Source organism: Camelus ferus, chromosome 27, assembly GCF_009834535.1.
Source record: "Camelus ferus isolate YT-003-E chromosome 27, BCGSAC_Cfer_1.0, whole genome shotgun sequence".
NCBI lineage: Eukaryota > Metazoa > Chordata > Mammalia > Artiodactyla > Camelidae > Camelus > Camelus ferus.
Genome location: NC_045722.1, coordinates 11976469 through 12000349, shown reverse-complemented (window position 1 = coordinate 12000349; position 23881 = coordinate 11976469). Strand labels below are relative to the sequence as shown.

Here is a 23881-nt window from a genome sequence, read left to right as displayed (position 1 = left end):
GGCGGGACCCGTTGCTCCGGGTAACGGAAGTACGGCGGCGTTGAGTTGAGCGGGCATTTTGGAAGTTTGTGGCGACGTTGAGGCTGAGGTGACCGTGCAGAGTGGCTTCGCGCGTTGCAGTGGCGGTGAGACTCTGCCCCCGGAGGGAGCGGGTCTGGGGGGACACGAGGGCCACCGCCCCTTCTGTGCAGAGTGGCTTCGCGCGTGGCAGGGGCGGTGAGACTCTGCCCCCGGGAGAGGGCGGGTCTGGAAGAACACGAGGGCCACCCCCCTTTCTGTTGTGGCGTTCTGGTGTTTTCCTTCGCCCGGAAGGGTCGATGTGCCCCGCCGCCTCCCTTGACTTGGCTTTCGTAGTTCCCTGCTCCCGGGGCGTGCTACTCTCTGAGTCCTCCTATTAAATTCTTCCTCTCAGTCAAGGTTCAGTTTCTCCTCCTGAGAAATTTCTCTTAACCTCGTTTCGTCTTTGTAGCTCAGTTACAGAGCACAGCACCAGCCGCCTCATTTTATAGTTTATTTGTTATACTGTGTTTACTACTTGCTCTCTCAGGAGCCCCGCCCGAAACCCGCGCGGCTTTTCACTTTATTGGTGCTTCGCGGATCTCAGAGCGTCTTGACAGGGAATGTGCTGTGCGCATAGGGACTTCGTAGCCACTTACTTGTCTGTTACTCACCTCTGGTTTTAGGACGAATTTAGCAAATGTACCTGCTGAAATATAGAGTTCATCATCTTCCCCTTAGGGTTGGACGTATTTTTTGGTCGGTGTACCCTACATCCTCTACTGTCATCCAGGCCCTAACCGGGTGGTAGGTAGGTGGTAGGTAGAAGTAACGGGATTTGGGGTCCGGAGCTGGACTGGCTTGGGTTTCAGTTCTGCCTCTATCACTTACTAGCCGTCTAACCTTGGGGAAATTCCTTAATCTCTCTGAGTCTCAAAAGATCTTCATCTAAATTGGGGTTAATAACACCAACCTGGTAGAGTTGATGTGAGGATCTAGTTAAAGTCCAGGGTCTTGCCCATTGTATGGGTTCAATAATTCATTTATTCAACCAGTACTTATTTGGTACCTGTTTTGAACTGGGGACTGTGCTAAGTACTGGAGGTTCAGTGATAAAACCAGACATGGCCCTTTGCCTTGCAGAGTTTTTAGTAGGGTGGGAGATGTGGTTCTTAATCTAATAATTACAGATGTAATGTTAAAAGTATGGTGATGGTAAGAGACATTACAGTTGCCTTGAAAGTTGCCTAGTTTAACCTATACTGAGCTTCTAAGGAAGTGTGGCTTGAGCTGAGATCTGAAGGATTTGTATTAATTAACAAAAGATTGGTGAGCAGGGGATGAAAGGAGGAGCATTTATATTAATTCTGTAGATTGTTTTGGGTAGTATGGCCATTTAAACAATATTAATTTTCCCAATCCAAGAGCATAGGATATCTTTCCATTTCTTTAAATCATTTTTAATTTCCTTTATGTTTTGTAGTTCTTCGTGTATAACTGTAACCTCCTTTGTCAGGTTTATTCCTAGGTATTTTTTTTGATGCAATTTTAAAAGGGATTTTCTTAAAATTTTCCTTTTCTGATATTTCATTGTTAGTGTAGAGAAATGTAACTGATTTCTGTATGTTAATCTTTGATTTCTGTATGTTAATCTTATATCCTGCTACCTTGCCAAATTCTTTTATTAGCTCCAGTAGTTTCTGTGTGGAGCCTTTGGGGTTTTCTATATATAGTATCATGGCATCTGCATATAGTGACAATTTTACCTCTTCTCTTCCAATTTGGATTCCTTTTATTTTTTTCCCCTGATTACTATGGCTAGGATTTCCAATACTGTGTTGAGTAGAAGTGGTGAGAATGGGCATCCTTGTCTTGTTCCTAAAATCTTCTTCCAGATTTTAGCAGGAAGGCTTTCAACTTTTCACCATTGAATATTATGTTGGCTATGGGTTTGTCATGGATAGCTTTTATTACGTTGAGATATGTTCTCTCTATACTCACTTTGGTAAGAGTTTTTATCATAAATGGGTGTTGAATTTTATCAGATGCTTTTCCTGCATCTGTTGAGATGATCATGTGATACTTGCTCATATTGATTTGCATATGTTGAGCCATCTTTGTGTCCCTGGAATGAATCCAACTTGATCATAGTGTATGATCTTTTTTATGTGTTGTTGTATTCTGTTTGCTAATTTTTTTGAGGATTTTTGCATCTATATTGATCAACGATAATGGCCTATAATTTTCTTTTTTGGTTGTGTCTTTGTCTGGTTTTGGTAGCAGGGGATGGTGGATTCATAGAATGAGTTTGGGAGTATTCCCTCCTCTTCAGTGTTTTGGAAGAGTTTGAGAAGGTTTGGTATAAGTTCTTTGTATGTTTGGTAGAATTCTCCAGTGAAGCCATCTGGTTCTGGACTTTTATTTGCAGGGAGGTTTTTGGGTTTTTTTATATTATTACTGATTCTATTTCACTTCTAGTGATGAATCTTTTGAGAATGTTCTAATTTCATTCTTTTATATGTAGCTGTCCAGTTTTACCAGCACCACTTATTGAAGAGACTGTCTTTTCTCCATTGTATATTCTTACCTTCTTTGGGGATACAACATTCTAATAAGAGCATTCTGGGGAATTCTCAAGAATATTTTGGTTTGGTCTACTCATACTACTTAATAGTCTTTAGCCTGTTGAGTACCCACTGTGTACATTGTACTAAGTGTGAAATAGTTAACAGATAGGAAGGGAAAAAATCAAACTTGTTTACTTCTGGAGGTCTCATCTGGCTCTGACATTTTTCTCTTACAGTTCCTTGATAAGTGCAACAATGGACCAGAAAATTTTATCTTTAGCAGCAGAAAAAACAACAGACAAACTGCGGGAATTTCTTCAAACCTTGAAAGATGATGATGTGAGTATTGGAAAGCATGTTCTGCCAAAAGCAAATGTCGAGCATGATGACAAATTCAAAGGACATGTTAGAGAGAAAAATTAATTCTGCCACTTTATTTACCCCTCTCCTTAGAAAACAAGAACTGATTGAAAACAATTCATAGATGTAAAGAAATGGAGGAGAGAAAGAAGTGGACAACTTAAGGGCATTTGTGTACATTTATACAACTGTATAACATTTAAACAACATTTATACAACTGGATATATATAAGCAAATTAGTATACTTTTATAGTTTTTAGAACAATCCTATTTGAAGGTAATATCTATATTATATTATTGATGTGAGACAGATTTCTTTGTTTTTCCCTAAAGAAGATAAATTTATAAGCAGTAAAATATTTTGAAATTATTAGTAAAAGTAAAAACCAACAAACTTTATGGTGTATCTTTACTGTAAGTGTATGATTATAAAATGGGACAGTAATTACCTTATATGTTAGGCTGTTTATTCTTTCTAATCTTACTCGTATGATATGCTTCTCCTTTTTCCATAATAAGTGATCTCAGCTTATTCAGATCCCTACATGGAAATCTCTCCTTAAGATTAACCTTAAACATTAGTATATGTATCATCAAGTTAAGACTTGAGTATTATGTTTTTAAGGAGGTTTTTATGTGCTAGTTTTGTGGTCATTAAAGCTAGGTGCTTCTTAATATTTGTTATCTGATGCTAACTGGAAGTTGATGTAGGGATGTGCTCTGATTTTTTTTTTTCTTTGAAATTATACAGGAATTGCTTTTGTGGCACTTTTTGAGACTGCCCATTGTATGAATTCTAACTTGTATCATCCTGTAGACAGTTTGGTTGAAACCAGCTGTTTATTTGTTTGTTTATTTATTAGAATTTAAATTTTACCTGCTTCCAAAAGGAATTTGAAGAGACTTTAACATTACACTATAAAATAAGATAAGCAACAATAAGAACTAGAACAAAATCTGTGGTAGATGCTATGAATTACTAATCTGATTCACGCTTATCACAAAAAGAATTCCTATCTTCTTTTTTGTGAGGATGAAATGAGATAATGTATGTAAAGCGTCTGATATTTAATAGACACTCAGTAAGCATCCGATAGACACTGAATGAATGTTATAGAAGTTCCTTCAGCTCTTCCTGTTTTTAAGTTTATTCCATAGTATATAAACATTCAGACCATAGTAAAGTCCTGTTGATTCAAGCTTTTAAATATATCTTCAGTCTACAGATCTTCCTCAACTTACAATGGGGTTATATCACAATAAACTTATTTTAAATTGAAAATATTGTAAGTCAAAAATGCATTTAATACACCTAACCTACCAAACATAGTTTAGCCTAGTCTACCTTAAATGTGCTCAGAACACTTACATTAGTTTACAGTTTGGCAAAATTATCTAACGCAAAGCCTATTTTGTAAAAAAGTGTTGAATATCTCATGTAATTTACTGAATACTATACTGAAAGTAAGAAACAATGGTTATATGGCTACAGAATGGTTGTAAATGTATGTGTTGTTTATTCTTGTGATCTTGTAGTAGATTGCCAATCCCGGAAAAGATCAAAATTTGGAGTACACGTTATGCTTCATGCATATCACTTTCACACCATTATAAAGTAAAAAAAAATCACTAAGTCAAACCATTATAAGTTGGGGACTATACTTTTCTTCATCTTACAAAGTAGTACAAACTAAGTAGCTTGAAAAATAGACATTGGTTTTTCAAGTTCTGGAGACTCGAAGTCCAGGATCATGGTGCAGGCCTTGTTGGTTCCTGCTTCCTACTAAGGCTGTGATAATCTGTTCTGTGCCTCTTGCCTAGCTTCTGGTGGTTTGCTAACCATCTTTTTTTCTTTTAATGGAGGTGCTGGGGATTGAACCCAGGACCTTGGACAATCTCTGGCATTCCTTTGCTTGTATCGCCCTGATCACTGCCTTTGTCTTCACATGGCATTCTCACTGTGTATATTTTTCTGTGTCCAAACGTCCCTTTTTATAAAGACATTAGTCATACTGGATTAGGGCCCACCCATATGACCTCAGCTTAACTAATTACACCTACAATGACCCTGTTTCCGAATAAGATCACATTCTAAGGTACTGGGGGTTAGAACTTAAACATATGAATTTGGGGTGGGGAGGGGACACAATTCAACTTGTAACATTTCATGTGCTGTGACTTTGGTGTAGGCCACTATCATCTCTCATTTGACCACTGTAGCAATCTCCTAACAGGTCTCTCTATTTCACTCTTAAACCCTCCCACAGCCTATTCTCTACATAAGGAGTAAGACTAATTTCTTTAAAAAAAAAAAAAACAAGCAATTTATCTTATCATTTTCCTCTTTTCTCATGAGTTACTTCTGTTGCACTTAGACAAAATCTGAAGCTTCCTGCCATGGCCTATGAGATTCTTATCTGGCTCTTGCCCATCTCTCCAAACTCATCTTGTCTAAGTCTTCCTTACTACTTTTCAGCCAAATTGGTCTTTTTTTTTTTTTTCTTTTTTCTTCAGGTTATCTAATATGCCAAGCTTTTTGCTCCCTTAGGCCTTTGCACATAGCAATACCTTTATCTAAAATAGCCTCCTTTTCCCCTTTGCATAACTAGCTCTTTCTCATCCTCCAAGTCTCTATGGAAATGTTACTGGTACCTCAGAGAAGCTTTCTCACTGACTACTCTAGCTGAAGTTATCTCCCTTTCCTCTTGTCTGTCTCAGTCTTTTATTTGTTTCCCTTACAAATTCAAAAAAAAATTTTTTTCTGTCATTCTTTTCCCTCCTGCTCTACTGTAAACTGAGTCAAATTATCATTCATCCTTGTGTCGCCAATGCCTAGGAAGAAGAACATCAAAGAATATTTGTTGAATGAATGTATATACCCCGCAAGAACATAGCTCATTACCTAGTGCTGATTAAATACTAAATGTTTGTAGAATGAGTATATGAATAAATTTCAGTCTTGACAGCCCAGCATCATGTTAAGATCTACCCTGCTATATATAAATAAATGTTATTTGTGATATGGAGTCTCTAAGGATATGGGCCTGAAAGATGAGTGTTTTTCATTTTGGGAGTTTAGGTCATTCGGATAGAGTAATTGTTGCCAGGGACTTGCAGCTTTTTCTTCCTTTGATTGCAGCTGGCTAATCTCGTTCAGAATCAGGCAGTGAAAGGAAGAGCTGCTGGAGCACTCCTGAGAGCCATCTTCAAAGGTAATGATAATGGCACTTCTGTCTCTCTGGGTTCATTGGTATATTTGTTTACTTTTGGCACATATTGCTACTTCTCTTACTGTTTGAAGCCCCACTGAGAATTTTCTGTGTTTTGAGGATTTTACAGAATCAACTAAAGCAGTAGTCTCTTGTCCTGTGGACTGAAATAATTTTACTCAAGGGAGTTGAAGTGGCTACCTGAGATTGTATTGCTGGTTTTGAAGCCTGTAAAGGATACACTTCATAAAATCCACTTTGGTTTACTTGTGTTTTTAAAATTGTGGAGAAGAGAGTAGCAATGTTTAATACTTAATCCATGCTTAACAAGAGGCTAGGGAGTTCTGGGTTTTAATGAAATGGAATATCTTAGGTGACTTATATAGAAATTCTTAATTCCCAGTGGGGCATATTTGTTTCCATATCTTGAACAAGGGCCAGTTCTGCATTGTTGCAGCTTGTGACTCACAGTGCTTTTATAAGTTGTAGTAGAATAAAATTCTACAAGCAAAAATTAAAAGTGGCTTTAGACTCTTAGCAGGTTATTTTAACTTGGTTTCTTTTTCTTACACCCTCAAGTAAATTGTGTCTCTGCTTGCAAGGGTTCAAAAACACATCTTCCTATTCATGAAAAAACTAAAAATTGGTTAAGTGAACCTTTATGGAAACTTGCTAAATGACTGTTTATAGAAATATCAGAGAAAATAAAATAATCAAAGATTAGAAGCAGCTGCCTATATATATGCTAAGTGAAAGGAATAAGAGTAAGTGAAAGGAATGAGTAATTTATTTCTTGGGCAGACAAACTTGAAACAGATTATCATGGCTCCCACTTCTGTAACTAACCTATTTTTACCTTATTTAAAAATATAAATTTGAAAATCCTTGTTTAAAAGTAGTATGAATTACCAGATATTTGTGGAAACTACCTTATAACCGTTTTAATCCTGTTAAATTGATGGTGTAAAGGTTACAATATTTAGCTAATGATATTTTTAAAAACTGAGGTATAATCCACATACTAAGAAATTCACCCTTTTTTAAAATTGAAAGCTAGTCAGTTTACAATGTTGTGTCAATTTCTGGTGTACAGCACAATGTTTCAGTCATACATGAATATACATACATTTGTTTTCATATTCTTTTTCACCGTAAGCTGCTACAAGATACCAAATATAGTTTATTCAGTATAAACTTGTTTATCTGTTTTATATATATCAGTCAGTATCTGCAAATCTCGAACTCCCAGTTTATCCCTTCCCACCCCTTCCCCCAATAACCATAAGTTTGTTTTCTATGTCTGTGAGTCTGTTTCTGTTTTATATATAAGTTCATTTGTCTTTTTTTTTTTTTTTTAGGATTCTACATATGAGTGATATCATATGACATTTTTCTTTCTCTGTCTGCCTTACTTCACTTAGAATGACATTATCCAGGGCCATCCATGTTGCTACAAATGGCATTGCTTTATTCTTTTTTATGGCTGAGTAGTATTCCATTGTATAAATATATCACAACTTCTTTATCCAATCATCTGTCGATGGACATTTAGGCTGTTTCCATGTCTTGGCTATTGTAAATAGTGCTGCTATGAACATTGGGGTGCAGGTCTTTTTGAATTAAGGATCCCTCTCCTCTGGATATATGCCCAGGAGTAGGATTGCTGGGTCATATGGTAAATCAATTTTAATTTTTTTGATGACTCTCCATACTGTTTTCCACAATGGCTGCACCAAACTACATTCCCACCAATAGTGTAGGAGGGTTCCCTTTTCCCCACACCCTCTCCAGCATTTATCATTTGTGGGCTTTTGAATGATGGCCATTCTGACTGGTGTGAGGTGATACCTCATTGTAGTTTTGATTTGCATTTCTCTGATAATTAGTGATATTGAGCATAAAAAATTCACACTTTTAAAGTGTACAATTTAAAAAATCGAGATATAGTTGACATCATACAGTTCATCCATTTAAAATATACAATTCAGTGGCTTTTAGTATATTCAGAGTTGCACATCTATCACCACAATCAGTTTTAGAGTTTTTTTTTTTTTTTTAATAAAACCTAGAAGAAACTGCATCCCTTAGCTGTCACCTCCCTAAACTCTAATCCACCCTAGCCCTAAGAAGTCATTCATCTACTTTCTGTGTATAGATTTGCCTATTCTGGATATTTAATGTAAATGGAATCATACAACATGTGGTCCTTTGTGACTGGTTCTTTCACCATAAGGTTACTAAGATTCATCTATATTGTAGCTTATATCAGTATTTCATTTCTTTTTATTGCTGAATGATATTCCATTGTATGAATATATTATGCTTTTCCATTCATGAGTTGGTGGACATTTTAGGTTGTCTACACTTTCTGGCAGTTATGAATACTGCTACAAGTTTTTGTGTAGACATATTTTTATTTCTCTTTAGTAAATATCTAATATTGGAATTGTTGAATCATGTGATAACTCTATGTTTAACTACTTGAGGACTGCCAAGCTTTTTTCCAAAGCTAAATAAATATGCCAATTTCCCACATCCTCATCAGGCACTTATTATTGTCCGTCTTTTTCATTCTGGCTATTCTAGTTGAATGTGAATTGGTATCATTGTGGTTTTGATTTGCATTTCCTTGATGACTACTGTTGTTGAGTATCTTTTCTTGTGCTTACTGGCCATTTGTTTATCTTGTTTGGAGAAATGTCTGTTCACATCCTTTGACCTTTTACAAATTGGGTCGTCTTTTTATCACTAAGTTGTATTTCTTTGTATATTCTAGATACATGTTCCTTATTAGATACATGATTCACAAAATTTTTCTCCCATTCTGGGTTGTCTTTTCACTTTTTTGGTGGTATCCTTTGATGCAAAAAGTTTTTAATTTTCATGCCTTTTTTTTTGTAGCTTGTACTTTTGGTTTTATATCTAAAACATCATTGCTTAATCCAAAGTCACAAAAATTTATAGTTGTGCTTTCTTTTCAAAGTTTTATAGCCTTACCTTTTACATTTAGATCTTTGATCCATTTTCACTTAATTTTTGTATATGGTGTGAGGTAGGAGTCCAACTTCATCTTATCCCATTTTCAGTAGTATAGCACCCATATTGAAAATCAGTTGCCCTTAAATGTGAGGGTTTATTTTTTGGGCTCACAGTTCTATTCCTTTGATTTATACTTCTCTCCTTACTGTTAGCACCACACCGTCTTTTTTTTTTTTTTTTAATTGAAGTATAGATGTTTTACAATGTTGCGTTAGTCTCTGGTTTGTAGCATAGTGATCCAATTATATACACACACACACATATATATATATTTTCTTTTTCATTAGAGATTACTACAAGATACCGAATACAGTTCCCTGTGCTATACAGTAGGACTTTGCTGTTTATCTCTTGTGTATATATAGTAGTTAGTATTTGCAAATCCCAAATTCCCAATTTATCCCTCCCTCACCTTTCCCTTCTGGTAACCCTAAGTTTGTTTTCTGTGTCTGTTTCTGTTTTGTAAACAAGTTTGTTTGTGTCTTTTTTTAGATTCCACATACAAGTGATATCATATGGTATTTGTCTTTCATTTTCTGGCTTACTTTACTTGATATGATAATCTCTATGTCCATTCATATTGCTGAAAATGGCATTTCATTTTTAATGGCTGGGTAGTATTCCATTGTATGTGTATATACCACAACTTCTTTATTCAGTCATTTGTTGATGGACATTTAGGTTGCTTCCAAGTATACCATCTTGATTAAAATAGCTTTGTAGTGGTAAGCTTTAAAACTGGAAAGTGTGAGTCCTCTAAACTTGTTTTTCTTTTTCAGGATGATTTTAGTTATTTTGGATCCCTTGATTTACCATATGAATTTTAAGATCAGCCTGTCAATTTCTGCAAAAATGGAAGCTGGGGTTTTGGTAGGGATTGTTTTGAATCTGTGTATGAATTTGAAAAGTACTGTTATTTTAGCCAGGTGCCATGCTGTGCGCCTGTAGTCCCAGCTACTCGGGAGGCTGAGGTAGGAGGATTGTTTGAGCCCAGGAGTTCTGAGCTGTATTTTTCCTACCTAACTACCCCATTTGCAACCTCCAGTACAGTGTTGAATAGAAATGGTGAGAGTGAACATCCTTATCTTGTTCCTGATCTTAAGGGGAAATCTTTCTGTTTTTTATTAGTGAGTATGATTTAGCTATGGGTTTTTCCTTCAAGTTAAGGAAGTTCCTGTCTATTCTTAGTCAAGTGTTTTTATCATGAAAGGATATTGGAATTTTCAAATGTTTTTTCTGTGTCTACTGAGATAATCATGTGGGTTTTATCCTTTATTTATATGGTGTATTACATTGATTTTCATACATTGAACCAATCTTGTATTCTTGAGTTAAATCCAGTTTGGCTATAGAGTATAATCCTTTTTATATGTTGCTGCATTCAGTTCACCAGTATTTTGTTGAGGATTTTTGCATCTATAGTCATAAAGGATATTGATCTGTAGTTTTCTTAGGATGTCTTTGGTTTCGGTATGAATAAAATATGGTATCATAAAAAGAGTTGGGAAATATTCCCTCTTCTGTTTTTTGGAAGAGTTTGTGAAGGATTGCTGTTAATTCTTTAAATGTGTGGTGAATTCACCAATGAAACCATCTGGTTCTGGGCTTTTCTTTGTGGAAGAGTTTTGGTTGCTAATTCAGTTTCTTTATTTATAGGTATGTTGAGATGTTCTATTATCTTTTTGAGTCAATTTTGATAGTTTATGTCTTTCTAGCAATTTATCCATTTTGTATAATTATCTAATGTATTAGTATATAGTTATTCATTGTATTCCCTTATTCTGTTTCTGTAAAGTTGGTAGTAATGCTTCCTCTTTCATTTCTGATTTTAGTAATTTGATTCTTCTCTCTTTTTCTTGGTCAGTCTGAAAGGTATTTCAATTTTGTTGATCTTTTCAAAGAAAAAGACTTGGTTTCCCATATTATATTGAATAGAAGTGGCAAAAGTGGGCATCACTGTATTTTTCCTTGATTTTTCTCTATTGTTGTTCTTGTCTCTCTTTCATTTATGTCTAACTTTACTTTTATATTCTTTTCACTTGCTTTGAGTGTAGTTTGTTCTTTTTATAATTTCTTGTGGTGAAAGATTGGGTTATTGACTTGAGATCTTTCTTGTTTAATATAGGCATTTACAACTATAGATTTCCCTCTAAGCACTGCTTTAGCTGCATCCAGTAACTTTTGGAATTTTATGTTTTTGTTTTCATTCATCTCAGGGTATTTTTCTAATTTCTCTGTGCTTTCTTCTTTGACCCATTGATGTTTAAGATTATGTTAATTTCCACATATTTGTGAGTTTTCCAGATTTCTTCTGAGTTTCATTCCACTGTGGTCACAGAGCATAAATGGTAAGATTATAGTCCTTTTAAATTTATTGAGAATTTTTATGACCTAATAATGTGGTTTATCCTGAAGAATGCTCCATTTGCACTTGAGAAGAATGTGTCTTCTGCTGTTGTTGTCTGTAGTGTTCTATATAAGATGTGTATCTATATAGATGTTAGATCTAGTGTGTTGTTCAAGTCTGTTTGATATGGTATGGATCTGTTGGGTTTATCTTGTTTGGAGTTCATTAAGCTTCTTGAATGTATAGAGTAGTGTTCTCATTACAACTGGAAATTTTTCAGACATTATTTCTTCTTTCTTCCCGTTTGTCTCTTTCCTCTCCTCCTGAGACTTTCATTATGTCTATGTTGGTACTCATGATAGTATCTCACAGGCCTCTGAAGCTCTGGTCACTTTTTGTTTGTTTGTTTCTGTCCCTCAGACTGGATAATTTCAATTACTCTATCTTCAAGTTCTCTGATTCTTTCTTCTACCAGTTCAAATCTATTGAGCCTCTCTAGTGGATTTTTCAGTTTAATTATTGTACTTTTTAATTCCAGAATTCTTATTTGGTTCTTTTTCATAATTTCTTTTTATTGATATTCTCTATTTGGTGAGACATCATTCCTATATTTTCCTTTAGTTCTTTAGACATGGTTTTCTTTTGTTCTTTGAACATATTTAAAATAGCTGATTTCGGATCTTTGTTTCATAAATCTAATGTCTTGGCTCTCTCAGGGACAGCTGCTATTGATTCCTTTTGTTCCTGTGTATAGGCCATACTCTTGTTTCCCTGCATGTCTTACAATTTTTTTGTTGTTGAAAACTAGACATTTCAAATGATATTTGTGGGAACTCTGGAAATCATAGCATTCCCCTCCCCCAGATCTGTTGATGCTGATCTGGTGTTCCTTTTGTTTTTATAGTGGCTCTTCTAAATTAATTTTATAAAATACGTGCTGTTTGTTGTGTATGGGCACTGTTCTATGTGGCCTCTGAAGTCTCTGTTTGGTTAGCTTTGTGGTCAGCTAATGCCTGGGCAAAGATTTCCTTTAATGTCTGGAGCCAGTGAGTTTCCCAGCCTTTGCTGAGGGGCCCTGTGCATGTCAGGGGCACACCTTTAATTCTTAGACAGGTAGTTTATAACTCCTCCTTAGCCTTTCTGTGTAGAGCCTCAAGGTCAGCCAGATGTGAGAAATTAGGGTCCTCTTGGGTGTTGCCTGGCCATAGACATAGCATGTCCATGTGGACAGCCCTAAGTATTTACATGGCTTTCTAGATTTCCAGGAATATATCAGAATGTTTTAAAGCCCCCTGTGCACATATTCTCCAGGATTTCCTTTTAAGATTTTTGGTCACCTTGTTGCTTGCCCAACCGTAACTGCTGTCAAGGCAGCTGAAATAGTAATCAGTTGCAACTGATTTAGACAAATGTCTCTGGTAAAAGGCTACTTGAACTGGGCAAGTTCTAAGTTAGGTCAAATAAAGACAGGCCTTGCTAGTGAAAATTTCCAGGGAATAGCCAGACAGGTCAGCTAGTGTTAGTTACCTGGGAATTGGGCTTTGATGGAGCTCCAATCATATTCTGGTGCCTCCAGAGTCTGCTGGCTGATGGCTTTTACTATGAGTGTGAACTGTTGATTTTAAAGACTACAGGGCTGGTGGAGGAAGTTGGGGGGGGGGGGATGAGGGCATGTTGAAACACTGCAGAGCTTGCTATTCTTACTGAAGTTCAGCTGTTTATCTTAAATAAACTCTTCCTGGATTGTTGCAAGTCTTTGGTTAATTTCCAGAGTTCTAAACATGTTGGTTTTCACTATTTTTGTCAGTGTTCTTGTTGCTTTTATGGAGGAGAGCATTTTCCAAAGTCTTTATTATTACTCTACCATTCCTTCTGACATCACTCAGTGATGCTGTTTTGAGGTGAAAGACACTTAATTTGGGTTACTGCATCCCAGAAAAGCTATAAGATATGTTAGGAGGTATTCCTTTTTCTGCACTATGAAATTATTTAAAAAAATTAATGACATGTGTGGAAGTAGAAAAGGGTGATATTTCAATTTTCTGTCTAAACTAAATACTTTTTCAGAGCTCCTAAATATTGCTGTTCTAAACACTATAGTAATCAATAGTTTGATAATTCTTTTCCTATATTCAACTGCAAAGCTTTTTGTTTTTTTCTGTTTGCTGTTCAACCTTGTAAGACTTCTTCCTTTTTTTCTTTCTTTGTTTCTGTACCACCTGTTTAAAACAATAAGGTTTCCCCTGTTCTGAGGAAGCTGGAGCTCTTAGGAGACTTAAGATATACACTTGTTGTATACAGTTGTTGGAATCAGGGGATTTGCACAAAGAAGTAGCATCAGAAATCATAGGATTACTAATGTTGGAGGTAAGATGGAAAACAGAAACTTTTTTTGGTTTTGGGTGGATTTTGAGGGGGTTGTAATTTGTTGAGGGGGTTGTAATTTGTTGAGGGAAGGAAAACTTAAGTGTGCCAAACCTAGCATAGTTCCTATTTATGAATAAGAACTATTATAAAACAAAATAGTTGGTGGATGGGCAATCACCTAGGTGTTTACATTACATTTCTGGTATCATGGACATGTATCTCTTTGAGCTGGCATATTGGAAAACATGGGGGAACTGGTGGAGGATTCTGACCTTTGAATTCCTTTACAGTTATAACTTTATACCAGAGCAGAATGATTCCTTGGATCACTTATAGGACCAGTTCTGGGTTTCAATGCCAGTTTTGTTAGTTCAGCAAAAGACCATTTCTTAGAAAGAGATATCAAATTTAGATTTCTGTGTAACTTTTTTTTTAATCCTGTGAACTTTTAGGTTCACAGTTTTCCAGGACCATTGTTGATTGAATTAGCCAATGAGTTTGTTGGTGCTATCAAGGAGGGCAACCTAACAAATGGAAAATCTTTGGAGCTATTACCCATCATTCTCACTGCCCTTGCTACCAAAAAGGAAACTGTGGCTTATGGAAAAGGTAATTTTCTTCCAATCTTAGTGGCTTTTTCTCTCTTCACTTAATTGAATTTATTTCTCAATGTATTTTATAATTCTAGGTGAACTGAGTGGGGAAGAATGTAAGAAGCAGTTGATTAACACCATCTGTTCTGGCAGGTGAGTCTTTCTCATTAATACGTAGAACTTTCTCAGGACTACAAGTGACCGAAAAAAGAATTACCATTTATTTCAGGAATTTAGATCACTGAAGTTTTTTTAGTCCACTATATATATAGATACAGATACAGAGTCAGTGAAATAAAGAGAATACTAAGTTATATAATACTGTGATTACACTTCAGTATATTAAAAAGAACCAGAAGGGAATACCCAAGATTATCTTAGCCAGAGATAACCACCACTTTTTTGTTTCCTTAAATAAGATCTCTTACAGAAATAATTTTAGGCATATATCAATCAGCACATGTATATTTATCCATTTATTTGTTTATTTTTAATTACACAAGAGTTTATTCATTACACATTACAATATATACCTTGCATTTTTCATTTAACACATCTGTTACCTTAGTGCAACTCTAGGTTATAATTTGTTTATCTATTTAAATTCATACTTGAAAGTCCTCTGAGCATATATCACTTTATATCATTCTTTTTAATAGTTCCATAGTAGTCTGTTATATTACTTGGCTAATATCCAATTGTTAGGTTATTTGTTTCTTACTGTTAAATAATATTTGGTTATTTGACTCTTTGCTTTTATAAAAAGTGTTGCAATGAACATTCTTATATATCTAGGTGATCTTTTATAAGCATGTACATGGAATATATTTCTACTAGTAAGTTGGGTGGGTCTGTGCGTTTTTAAAGTTGATAAGTAGTATTGCCAACTTGTCTTCCCAGAAGGATTATATCAGTGTACATCCTCTAAAATAGTATGTGAAGTGTTTGTTTCCCAAAATCTCACTAGCATTGAATATCATCAGCCTTTGATTTTTGCCAGTCTGATAGGTTAAAGCTGCTATTTCATTGTTTTAAATGTCATTTCTTTGATCTTGTTTCAAATCAAACTTGAAATGGCCCTAATTTTTTCCCTCCTTACTAATTTTACAAAGTAATATGTGAGTAAGTTAAAATGAGATAAACTTTATTTGTCTTTTTCTTGGATCAGATGGAATCATCAACATGTAATCCAGCTTACCTCCATGTTCAAGTAAGCATCCTCATTCCTTTTTTTCTTCATATCTTGCTGTGAAATGTTAGCAAGCTTAAATACCACCTTCCCCTGAGTCCTGAGTAAGAGTGTTGGTACCTCTGTTTTCTGTTATAGAATTTCCCTCCATTCTTTTTTGCTTTAGTTGCTTATTTAAAGTATAACTTCATGATTTTCTTTTCCAAGATAACTTTGATAAGGTACGGTTATTTGCCCCCTTTAAGATTATGTGTTAGAGAAAAATCAAGTGGGGTAGTTACAATATTCTAATATCTCCCAAATTAGGCCAGAGCCTAATTTGGCTCTGACCTTTAGAATCTTTGATCCATAGGGATGTCCCTCTGACTGCAGAAGAGCTGGAATTTGTGGTGGAAAAAGTGTTGAGGATGTTCTCCAAGTTGAATCTTCAAGAAATACCACCTTTGGTCTATCAGCTTCTGGTTCTCTCTTCAAAGGTATAAATAAAAAAAATTTTTTTTTAACTCCAGTGGGATGATCAGTTAGCACCATTCAGCTTATTCATACTCATGGTTTACATACTAAGGCATAGATGTTTTCATTTCATTTTACTTTGATTAGTAAAAAGGTGGTCCCCAGCCAAAGTGAACATACATTATCTCTTGTTCTACCACATTGAGTGAGAGTGTGTGATAGTGAAAGGGTTAAAGATTTTGAAAAGGATGGACTGTAGGTCCCTTAAAGTCTGACATTAAAATGTATTCAAAACACAATTTCAGCATGAAAGTGTTCTATAAATTCTTAGTGTAACTCTAGGTTATAATTTGTCTATCTATTTAAATTCATACTTGAAAATCCTTTAAGCTGAAAAGTACTTTAAGTTCAACTTGCCCTTTATGGGGAGAACTTACTTATTTTGTATTTTTTTCAGGGAAGCAGAAAGAGGGTTTTGGAAGGAATCATAGCTTTCTTCAACAAGCTAGATAAACAACACAATGAGGAACAGAGTGATGATGAGTGAGTAATATAGTATAGAAAGAAAATCATTTTTCCAAATTTATCTTTTCATTGTGTATTTTATTTACTTCATTTTCATCTAACCCTTCAGTCCCTACATTCATTTCAGCACAGAATCTCCCCAGTCCTCTTAGCTGCTCAGTAACAATGTTAAAAAAAAATAATACAGTTTCTTCAGCTCTTTCATTTTAATCTTTCCAGGAAAACAGCAATAATTGTTCTGTGAGTTGCAGGCTTAAATGCTATTTATTAAGTACCTGCTCTGTGCCTGGAACTATTTGGCCCTGGGACTTCAGTAATGAACCAGTCAGACGAGGTCCCTCCTTTCCTGGAGCTTAAATTTTAGCTAGAAGAGAAAAAAATAAATAACAAGAAAAATATTAGAGTAGAAGGTGCTATGTAGATATTTCAAATGGATGATGTGACGGTGACAGCATAGCTACTTTAGATTGGGTGGCCAGGGAAAAGCTCTCTGAGAAGGGGCTATTCTTACTGAAGCCTGAATGGTAAGAGCTACAATATGCAGATCAGGGAAAAGAACTTTGAATAGTACAGAGGCAGAACACAGCATGGCATGACAGAAAAAGGATTTTTTAAATCAAATATTTATAGAGTGCTGACTCTGTGCAAGGTGATGTTCTAAGCACTTTAAACCTTTCAGCAACCCAATTTTGCCTTTATTTCATGCATGCAGAAACCAGTACACAGAGAAATTAAGGAATATCCCAAGGTTATATAGCCATAAATTGATGGAGCTAGGATTTTAATCCAGGCAGTTTGGCTGCAGAATTCATGCTGTTAATCCTACTTCAGCCTAATGGTTCTAATCTAGAATAACAGTTATGTGGCTTGAGCAATTGATTAGAAGGTGGTCTTATATACTGAGTTAGGAGAGACTGACAAAACAGATTTAGGGGAAAATAAGCTCAATTTTGACCATGTCAGTTTGAGATATATATTAGTATCCCATATGGAGGCGTTGAGCAGGCACTCTGGGATTTTAGGGAGAAATCAGGACTGGAGATACAGATTGGAGGAGGCTAAAGCCTTGGGACTGGATAAGGTCACCTAAGACAGTTGTGAAGATAATAGAAACCCAAGACTGAATTCAGAGGCATTCCACCGTTTTAAAGGGAGGATGAGCCAGCAAAAATAGAGACCACTGACAGTGCTCCAGAAGCTAAGGGAAGAAAATGTTTCAAGAAAGAAGGGGTCAACTGTGTTAAATCTGCTGAGGCTTTAATTAAGATGGGACTTGATTATTGGTTTTGGCAATGTAGAGGTCATTTGTAACCCTTGCAAGAATAATCAAATGGCATTGGAAGGAAGGTTAGGGAGGGGACAGAAGCCTAATTGAATTGGACTTAATTAGGAAGAGGTAAAGAAGTGGAAATAATGACTATAGACAGTTCTTTCAAGAAGTTTTGTAAAAAGGAGCAGAGAATGGGACAGTTGATTTTGTACTTTCTGCCTGCCTCAAGTGATCATATTAGTTCAGCTTGAGTTTTCCTTTTTTTTAAATCTGATTATATCTACTATTATCTTTTGCTCAAACTATAGCTTATACCTTTCTGTTGAATCTTTTAGGCTGTTGGATCTTGTTACCGCGCCGTCGGGTGAACTTCGTCATGTGGAAGGCACTGTTATTCTACATATCGTGTTTGCCATCAAGTTGGACTATGAACTAGGCAGAGAACTACTGAAACACTTAAAGGTAGCACCAAACTCTTAAGGTGATCCAGGATCTCTTTATGAAACACGGGTGTAACTCAAGCCTCTATTATGCCAATTAATGATGGGAAGCAAATATACAGAAATATTGTAGAATGACCTTGGGTTTAGAAGATTTCTTTTTTCACTTTGAAAGTGGAAGATATATGATATCACTACATTCTTAAGCAAGTTTTTAAAACCACATCTTAAATGTTCTAGTGTTTAAAAAGATAAAAAATAATGAAGACTTCAGGAAACTCAAAATTTAATCTTAATTCCATCATTATCTTAAATGAGCTTCCATCTTGACCTCTGTTTCACCATTCGTGAATTTGGAAAATTGTCTATTTCTAGTAGATGTTATAGGGTTTTATGAAACTAAGTCACTCATCATTAAATATTTGTGAAGTAGGAAGGTAAAAATTAGAAATGTTTTGAACTGTTTTTAAATATTTTGCCACATTCACCTTATCTCACTTTCTCTCAAGTATTTTTTTCCTGAACCATTTAAAAGAAGAAATCATGACACTGCAATGCTTGAGTACTTCCACATCTATCTCCTAAGAATAATGATTAATAATTTAAATTTTTTGAAGCCTCCAGCCCAGTTTTCTTGTGTGTCACATTAATGAATTTGTTTCCTCGTGATTAGATTCAAGTTAAACATTTTTGGCAAGAATATGTCATAAGTGATGTTGTATACTTTCTCTTGAAGGAGTCGGCAAACTTCCTCTAAAGGGCCAGATACTATTTTAGGCTTTGCAGGTGATATGGTCTCTGTCACCGCTGCTTAGCCCTACTGTTGTAGCAAGAAGGCAGCTAGAGACAACACTTAAATGAATGAATGCAGCTGTGTGCCAGTGAAACTATATGGACACTAAAATTTGAGTTCTATTTGTTTTTCATGTGTCATCAAGTATTATTCTTCCTTTGATTTTTTCCCCCTCAACAATTAAAATGTGAAAACCAACTTTATGGGCTAAAATACATGGTACAAAAATAGGTGGTGGGCTAGATTTGGCCTCATCAGCCTTTCACACAGTGGATTTTTTTTTCCCTGGTGCTCATGATTATTGGCCTAAATCAGTAATTATACTGGGAGCTGCAAAATGGTAGAATTAAAATTAGAAAATTTTAATTCTTTCATTTTTTCTACATTGTTAGCTGGTCATCCTCTGTGAAAAAAACTTCCCCCTCCCTATTTTTTTGGATATTGTTATATAACCATGAATTTTTAAAAATTCAGTGCACTTGTATACACCATTGAAAGTGACCTATATTTGGCCAACTGGATCCTTCAGGTTGGCTTATGTGTCCTTTGGACATGACCCCATTAATCTTCAGGCACTTTTTTGGTGTAAGCTATCCAAGGCTCATCTGTACTTTCCTTGTCTCACCCTGATTTCTCCAAGGAGCCTTGAGTCCCTTTTGTAGGAAAGGATATTTAAAGACCATGATGTGGGAGCTAGACTTTAAAGCTCCTTTATCTTCTCTGTATCTGTTCACTTTTTTTTTCTTTTTTTTTAAATTGAAGTATAGTTGATTTACAATGTTGTGTTAGTTTCTGTGGTACAGCATAGTGATTCAGTTATATATATTCTTTTTCATATTCTTTGTCATTGTAGGTTATTATAAGTTATTGAATATAGCTCCCTGTGCTGTACAGTAGGACCTTGATGTTTATCTGTTCACTCTTCTTATTTAGGTTTATAGTAACTGTGTTGTTGGTCTTATCAAAGAACCAGCTTTGAGGAGGATATAGCTTAGTGGTAGAGTGCTTGCTTAGCATGCACAAGGTCCTGGGTTTAATCCCTAGTACTTCTACTCAAAAAAAAAAAAAGTTTCCTCAAAAAACCTGCTTTGTATTTGTTTATCTACTCCACTGTCTTATTTTTGTCTGTTGGTTTTCTGTTTTATTCATCTTTGATTTTATATTTGTTTTTTTCTTTTATTTCTTAGCTATCATTTCTTTTAGGGCTCAAAGACCTATTTTTTAAACTTACTGAGGTATACTTTACATGACATAAAATTACACCTATTTTAAGTGTATAATTCAGTGATTTTTACCTAGCTGTACAACCATCATCATAATTCAGTTTTTTGTACATATATATATGTATAAAAAACATTTTCATCACTTTATAAGATCCCTCATGCCTGTTTCTATAGGTTTAAATTCCTAGACATTTCATATAAATGGAATCATACAATATGTGATCTTTTGTGTATGGCTTCTTTCATTTAACATGTTTTCAAGGTTCATTCATGTTGTAGCATATATCAGTATTTTATTCCCTTTTATTGAATAGTATTCCATTATATGGCTTTTATCAATTGGTTTAGCTATTCACCAGTTGATGGACATTTGAGTTGTTTTCACTTTTTGACTATACAAGTAATGCTGTTATGAACATTCACATGCACATATTTGTGTGGGCATATGTTTTCATTTCTTATGAGTAGATTCCTACAAGTGGAATTTCTGAGTTGTATCATACATTTATGCTTATATTTTACAGAAACTACCAAACTGTTCTCCAAAGTGGATGTATCATTTTATGTTCCCACCAGTACTGTATGAGGGTTCCTGTTCATACACATCCTGGCCAACATTTGTATTATATGTATTTTTGTTATAGGTTTTGTTATAGGTATTTTTGTTCTAATAGGTGTGAAACAGTATCTCTAGAGGGGTTTTACTTTTCACTTCTTAATGACTGATGATAAGTAAACATCTTTTCATGTGCTTATTTAGCTGTCTAATACCTTTGGTGAAACGCCTATTCAAATCTGTTGTCCATGTTTTGATTGCATGTCTTACTGAATTTTAAGAGTTCTTTGTATATTCTGTGTATAAGTCCTTTATCATGTATATAATTAGTAAATATTTCTCTCAGTCTACAGCTTGTCTTTTCATTTTCTTAGTGAAAAAGCACAAAAGTTTTGATTCTTAATGAGCTCCAGTTTATCAGTTTTTTCCTTAGATAAGTTATGTTTTTGGTATTATATCTAAGAAATCTTCAATCCAAATTCTTAAAGGTTTTCTGTTGCATTTCCTTTCAAAGGTTTTATAGTTTCAGCTCTTATGTTTAGGTTTCTGATCCATTTAAGGACCTGTGTTTAAGTGGCTATGTTATACTTTTAAGATGTAAGTAATGACTCCTTTTTTGGTTTATCTCTTCTATGTTCTAGGCAGGACAACAAGGAGATTTCCGTAGTAATATATGTCCCTTCAGCATTGCTCTCTTGCTCTCTGTAACAAGAATACAAAGATTTGAGGAACAGGTATTTATAAATGACTTTTTGGTTCCTTCTGTAGTTGATAAGGAGGACAAGAGCCTGTTGTTCTTTTTTTTTTTTTTTTAATTACCCTCCAAAACATTCCACTCCCATCCTGCCAGCAGCAAATTCCTCTGTAAGACATGTAGGCCCACACTATTCCCTGGGGGCTGCTTGAAGACTTCTTCAGATACTTGGTTTATACCTGCATTGCATATTGTGTGTTAAGCCAGGTGGTGAAGTGAGTATAAAGGTGGAAACATAGCACACGGTCCAAGTAGCAAGAGTGGGCAGTTTAACTGGGTATTCATAGCAGTTGTGTTATGTTCTAGCTTTCTAAGAAATTGTTTCTGATTGAGTTGAAATTAAGGAGAATAGGTTATTTTTGAGGATGAAAATATAAAATCCTTTACACTTTTTTCTCATATATGTTTCCCTGGTAGTAGGTAATGTTAGTATTGATTTTTAGCCTGTTCTCAACTCTTTTAAATTCCCACTGAGAGTCATAATTTTTGTATCATACTCATCTAATACAACAGTTGTCATAAGGATATGAGTATGGTAGCAAGTAGGAAGAGTTATACAGTTAAGGTTCTGTAGTATGGGCTACCATTTTTTGCTTCATTTTCCTATTTCTTTCATTATACTAGGTGTTTGACCTTTTAAAGTCTTCAGTTATAAAAAGCTTTAAGGATCTTCAGCTTCTCCAAGGCTCAAAATTTCTTCAGAATCTGGTTCCTCAGAGATACTGTGTTTCAAACATGATCTTGGAAGTGGTAAAGAATAGGTGAGTTTATGAACCATACCCCTAGTAGATTCATAAGGTATTTAGTGTTAGATAATGTATGTGGTACTATACTTATGGCCCATCGGAGAAAGCTGATGACCACAGCTGTTGACTTCACATATCAAGGTTTAAATCCCTTAAAATTGGTCAAGCAAGCTTTCCTATGTTAAAAGATCCTTGAATCCCAAGGCTTGATTTCTTGACCACCTTGATAATGAGAATACAAACTAAAGTGAGTATCTTTGCTTCTTTCGTGTTATTACAACTCTTTATCGGCCTGAGTCTTCATTGGCTTTTTAGGAAAGTTAAAAACAAAGTTTTATTTACTTTGACTGCTGGAGTTTGGGACTGATGGATGGAATTGAATTAACAGTTTTAGACAACTGACTAGCAGTTTTAGGCAAGTCCATTTTAAACCAAATTGGAGAAAACTGGTAACCATCCTGATTGGTATTTTAATTTCAGAACATGCACTAGCTGTTACGACAGTCTTTATGTGTCATGCTTTGTCAGTGGTTTGTCTCGGTTACTTGCTTTGTTCAGCTCTGTTGACATGCTTTGTGTTTACCTGCTGATACTTGGAGGTGCAAAACATTAATGTACTAGGAAAAAAATCACCTATGAACCAATACAACTTCCAGGTTATACTTACTCCCCTATTTACCAATCATATATGAGCTCTTTCATGTTACAAGATAGACATTTTGTAGCAAACTGACTATAACTGTCTCCTCCCTTCAAGATAGAAACATTGCACAGCACACAATTTCTCCACTTCCTTCTTGTTAAGATTATTACTAGTAAACAATACTTAATTTATTTACACTTAATAATACATTTTATTGGTTTCTTTGTTTACCTCTATCTTTTGAATCTTATACTTTTCACTTGTAAGTATGCCATAAGTATATAATTTTTGCAGTAATCCATTCTGATATGGTTGTTAGATAGTAAACTTTTCGTATCTGAAAATGTCTTTATTTTGTTCTCCCAACTGAACAATGATAGTTGGATCAGATATAAAATTCTAAGTTTATGATCATTTTTCATTGTCTTTTTGCATCTAGACTTGCTGGTGAAAAGTCTGATAATTATGTAATTCTTTGTATTATTTTAGATAATCTTATTTTCAGCATTGGAACTTTTAAGACTTTATTTTTATTCTTGATGTTCTGAAATTTAACACAATTTATGTTTATGTAAGTTCCTTTTTAATTCATTTCTGCTTGATAATTGGTGTGCCCTTTTACTGTAAGGATTCATGTCTTTCCTTAACTCTAATGTTTTTCTTTTATTTCCTTTGAGCACTCTCTCCCCTTTTTCTCTCAGTTTTCTCCAAATAACTGTTAGAATTTCTTGATCTGTGCACTGTATCTTGATTTTTTTTAATGCTCTTCATATTTTTGTCTTTTCATGTTAGCTTCTACAAAAATCTCT

At 35.0% G+C, this 23881-nt stretch overlaps 1 protein-coding gene across 1 annotated transcript in view; it reads left to right on the top strand.

Annotated features, from left to right (window-relative positions):
• The window catches only part of FANCI (FA complementation group I), a 57473-nt gene continuing 33592 nt past the window's right edge, over positions 1 to 23881 (top strand). The window contains exons 1-12 of the mRNA XM_006192571.3: positions 1 to 125; positions 2801 to 2903; positions 6065 to 6137; positions 13757 to 13887; positions 14340 to 14496; positions 14576 to 14633; positions 15649 to 15690; positions 16022 to 16145; positions 16580 to 16665; positions 18253 to 18379; positions 21571 to 21663; positions 22308 to 22444. Of these exons, the coding sequence (XP_006192633.1) occupies positions 2820 to 2903; positions 6065 to 6137; positions 13757 to 13887; positions 14340 to 14496; positions 14576 to 14633; positions 15649 to 15690; positions 16022 to 16145; positions 16580 to 16665; positions 18253 to 18379; positions 21571 to 21663; positions 22308 to 22444 (1112 nt within the window). The 5' untranslated portion in view covers positions 1 to 125; positions 2801 to 2819. The remainder of the gene's footprint in view (positions 126 to 2800; positions 2904 to 6064; positions 6138 to 13756; positions 13888 to 14339; positions 14497 to 14575; positions 14634 to 15648; positions 15691 to 16021; positions 16146 to 16579; positions 16666 to 18252; positions 18380 to 21570; positions 21664 to 22307; positions 22445 to 23881) is intronic.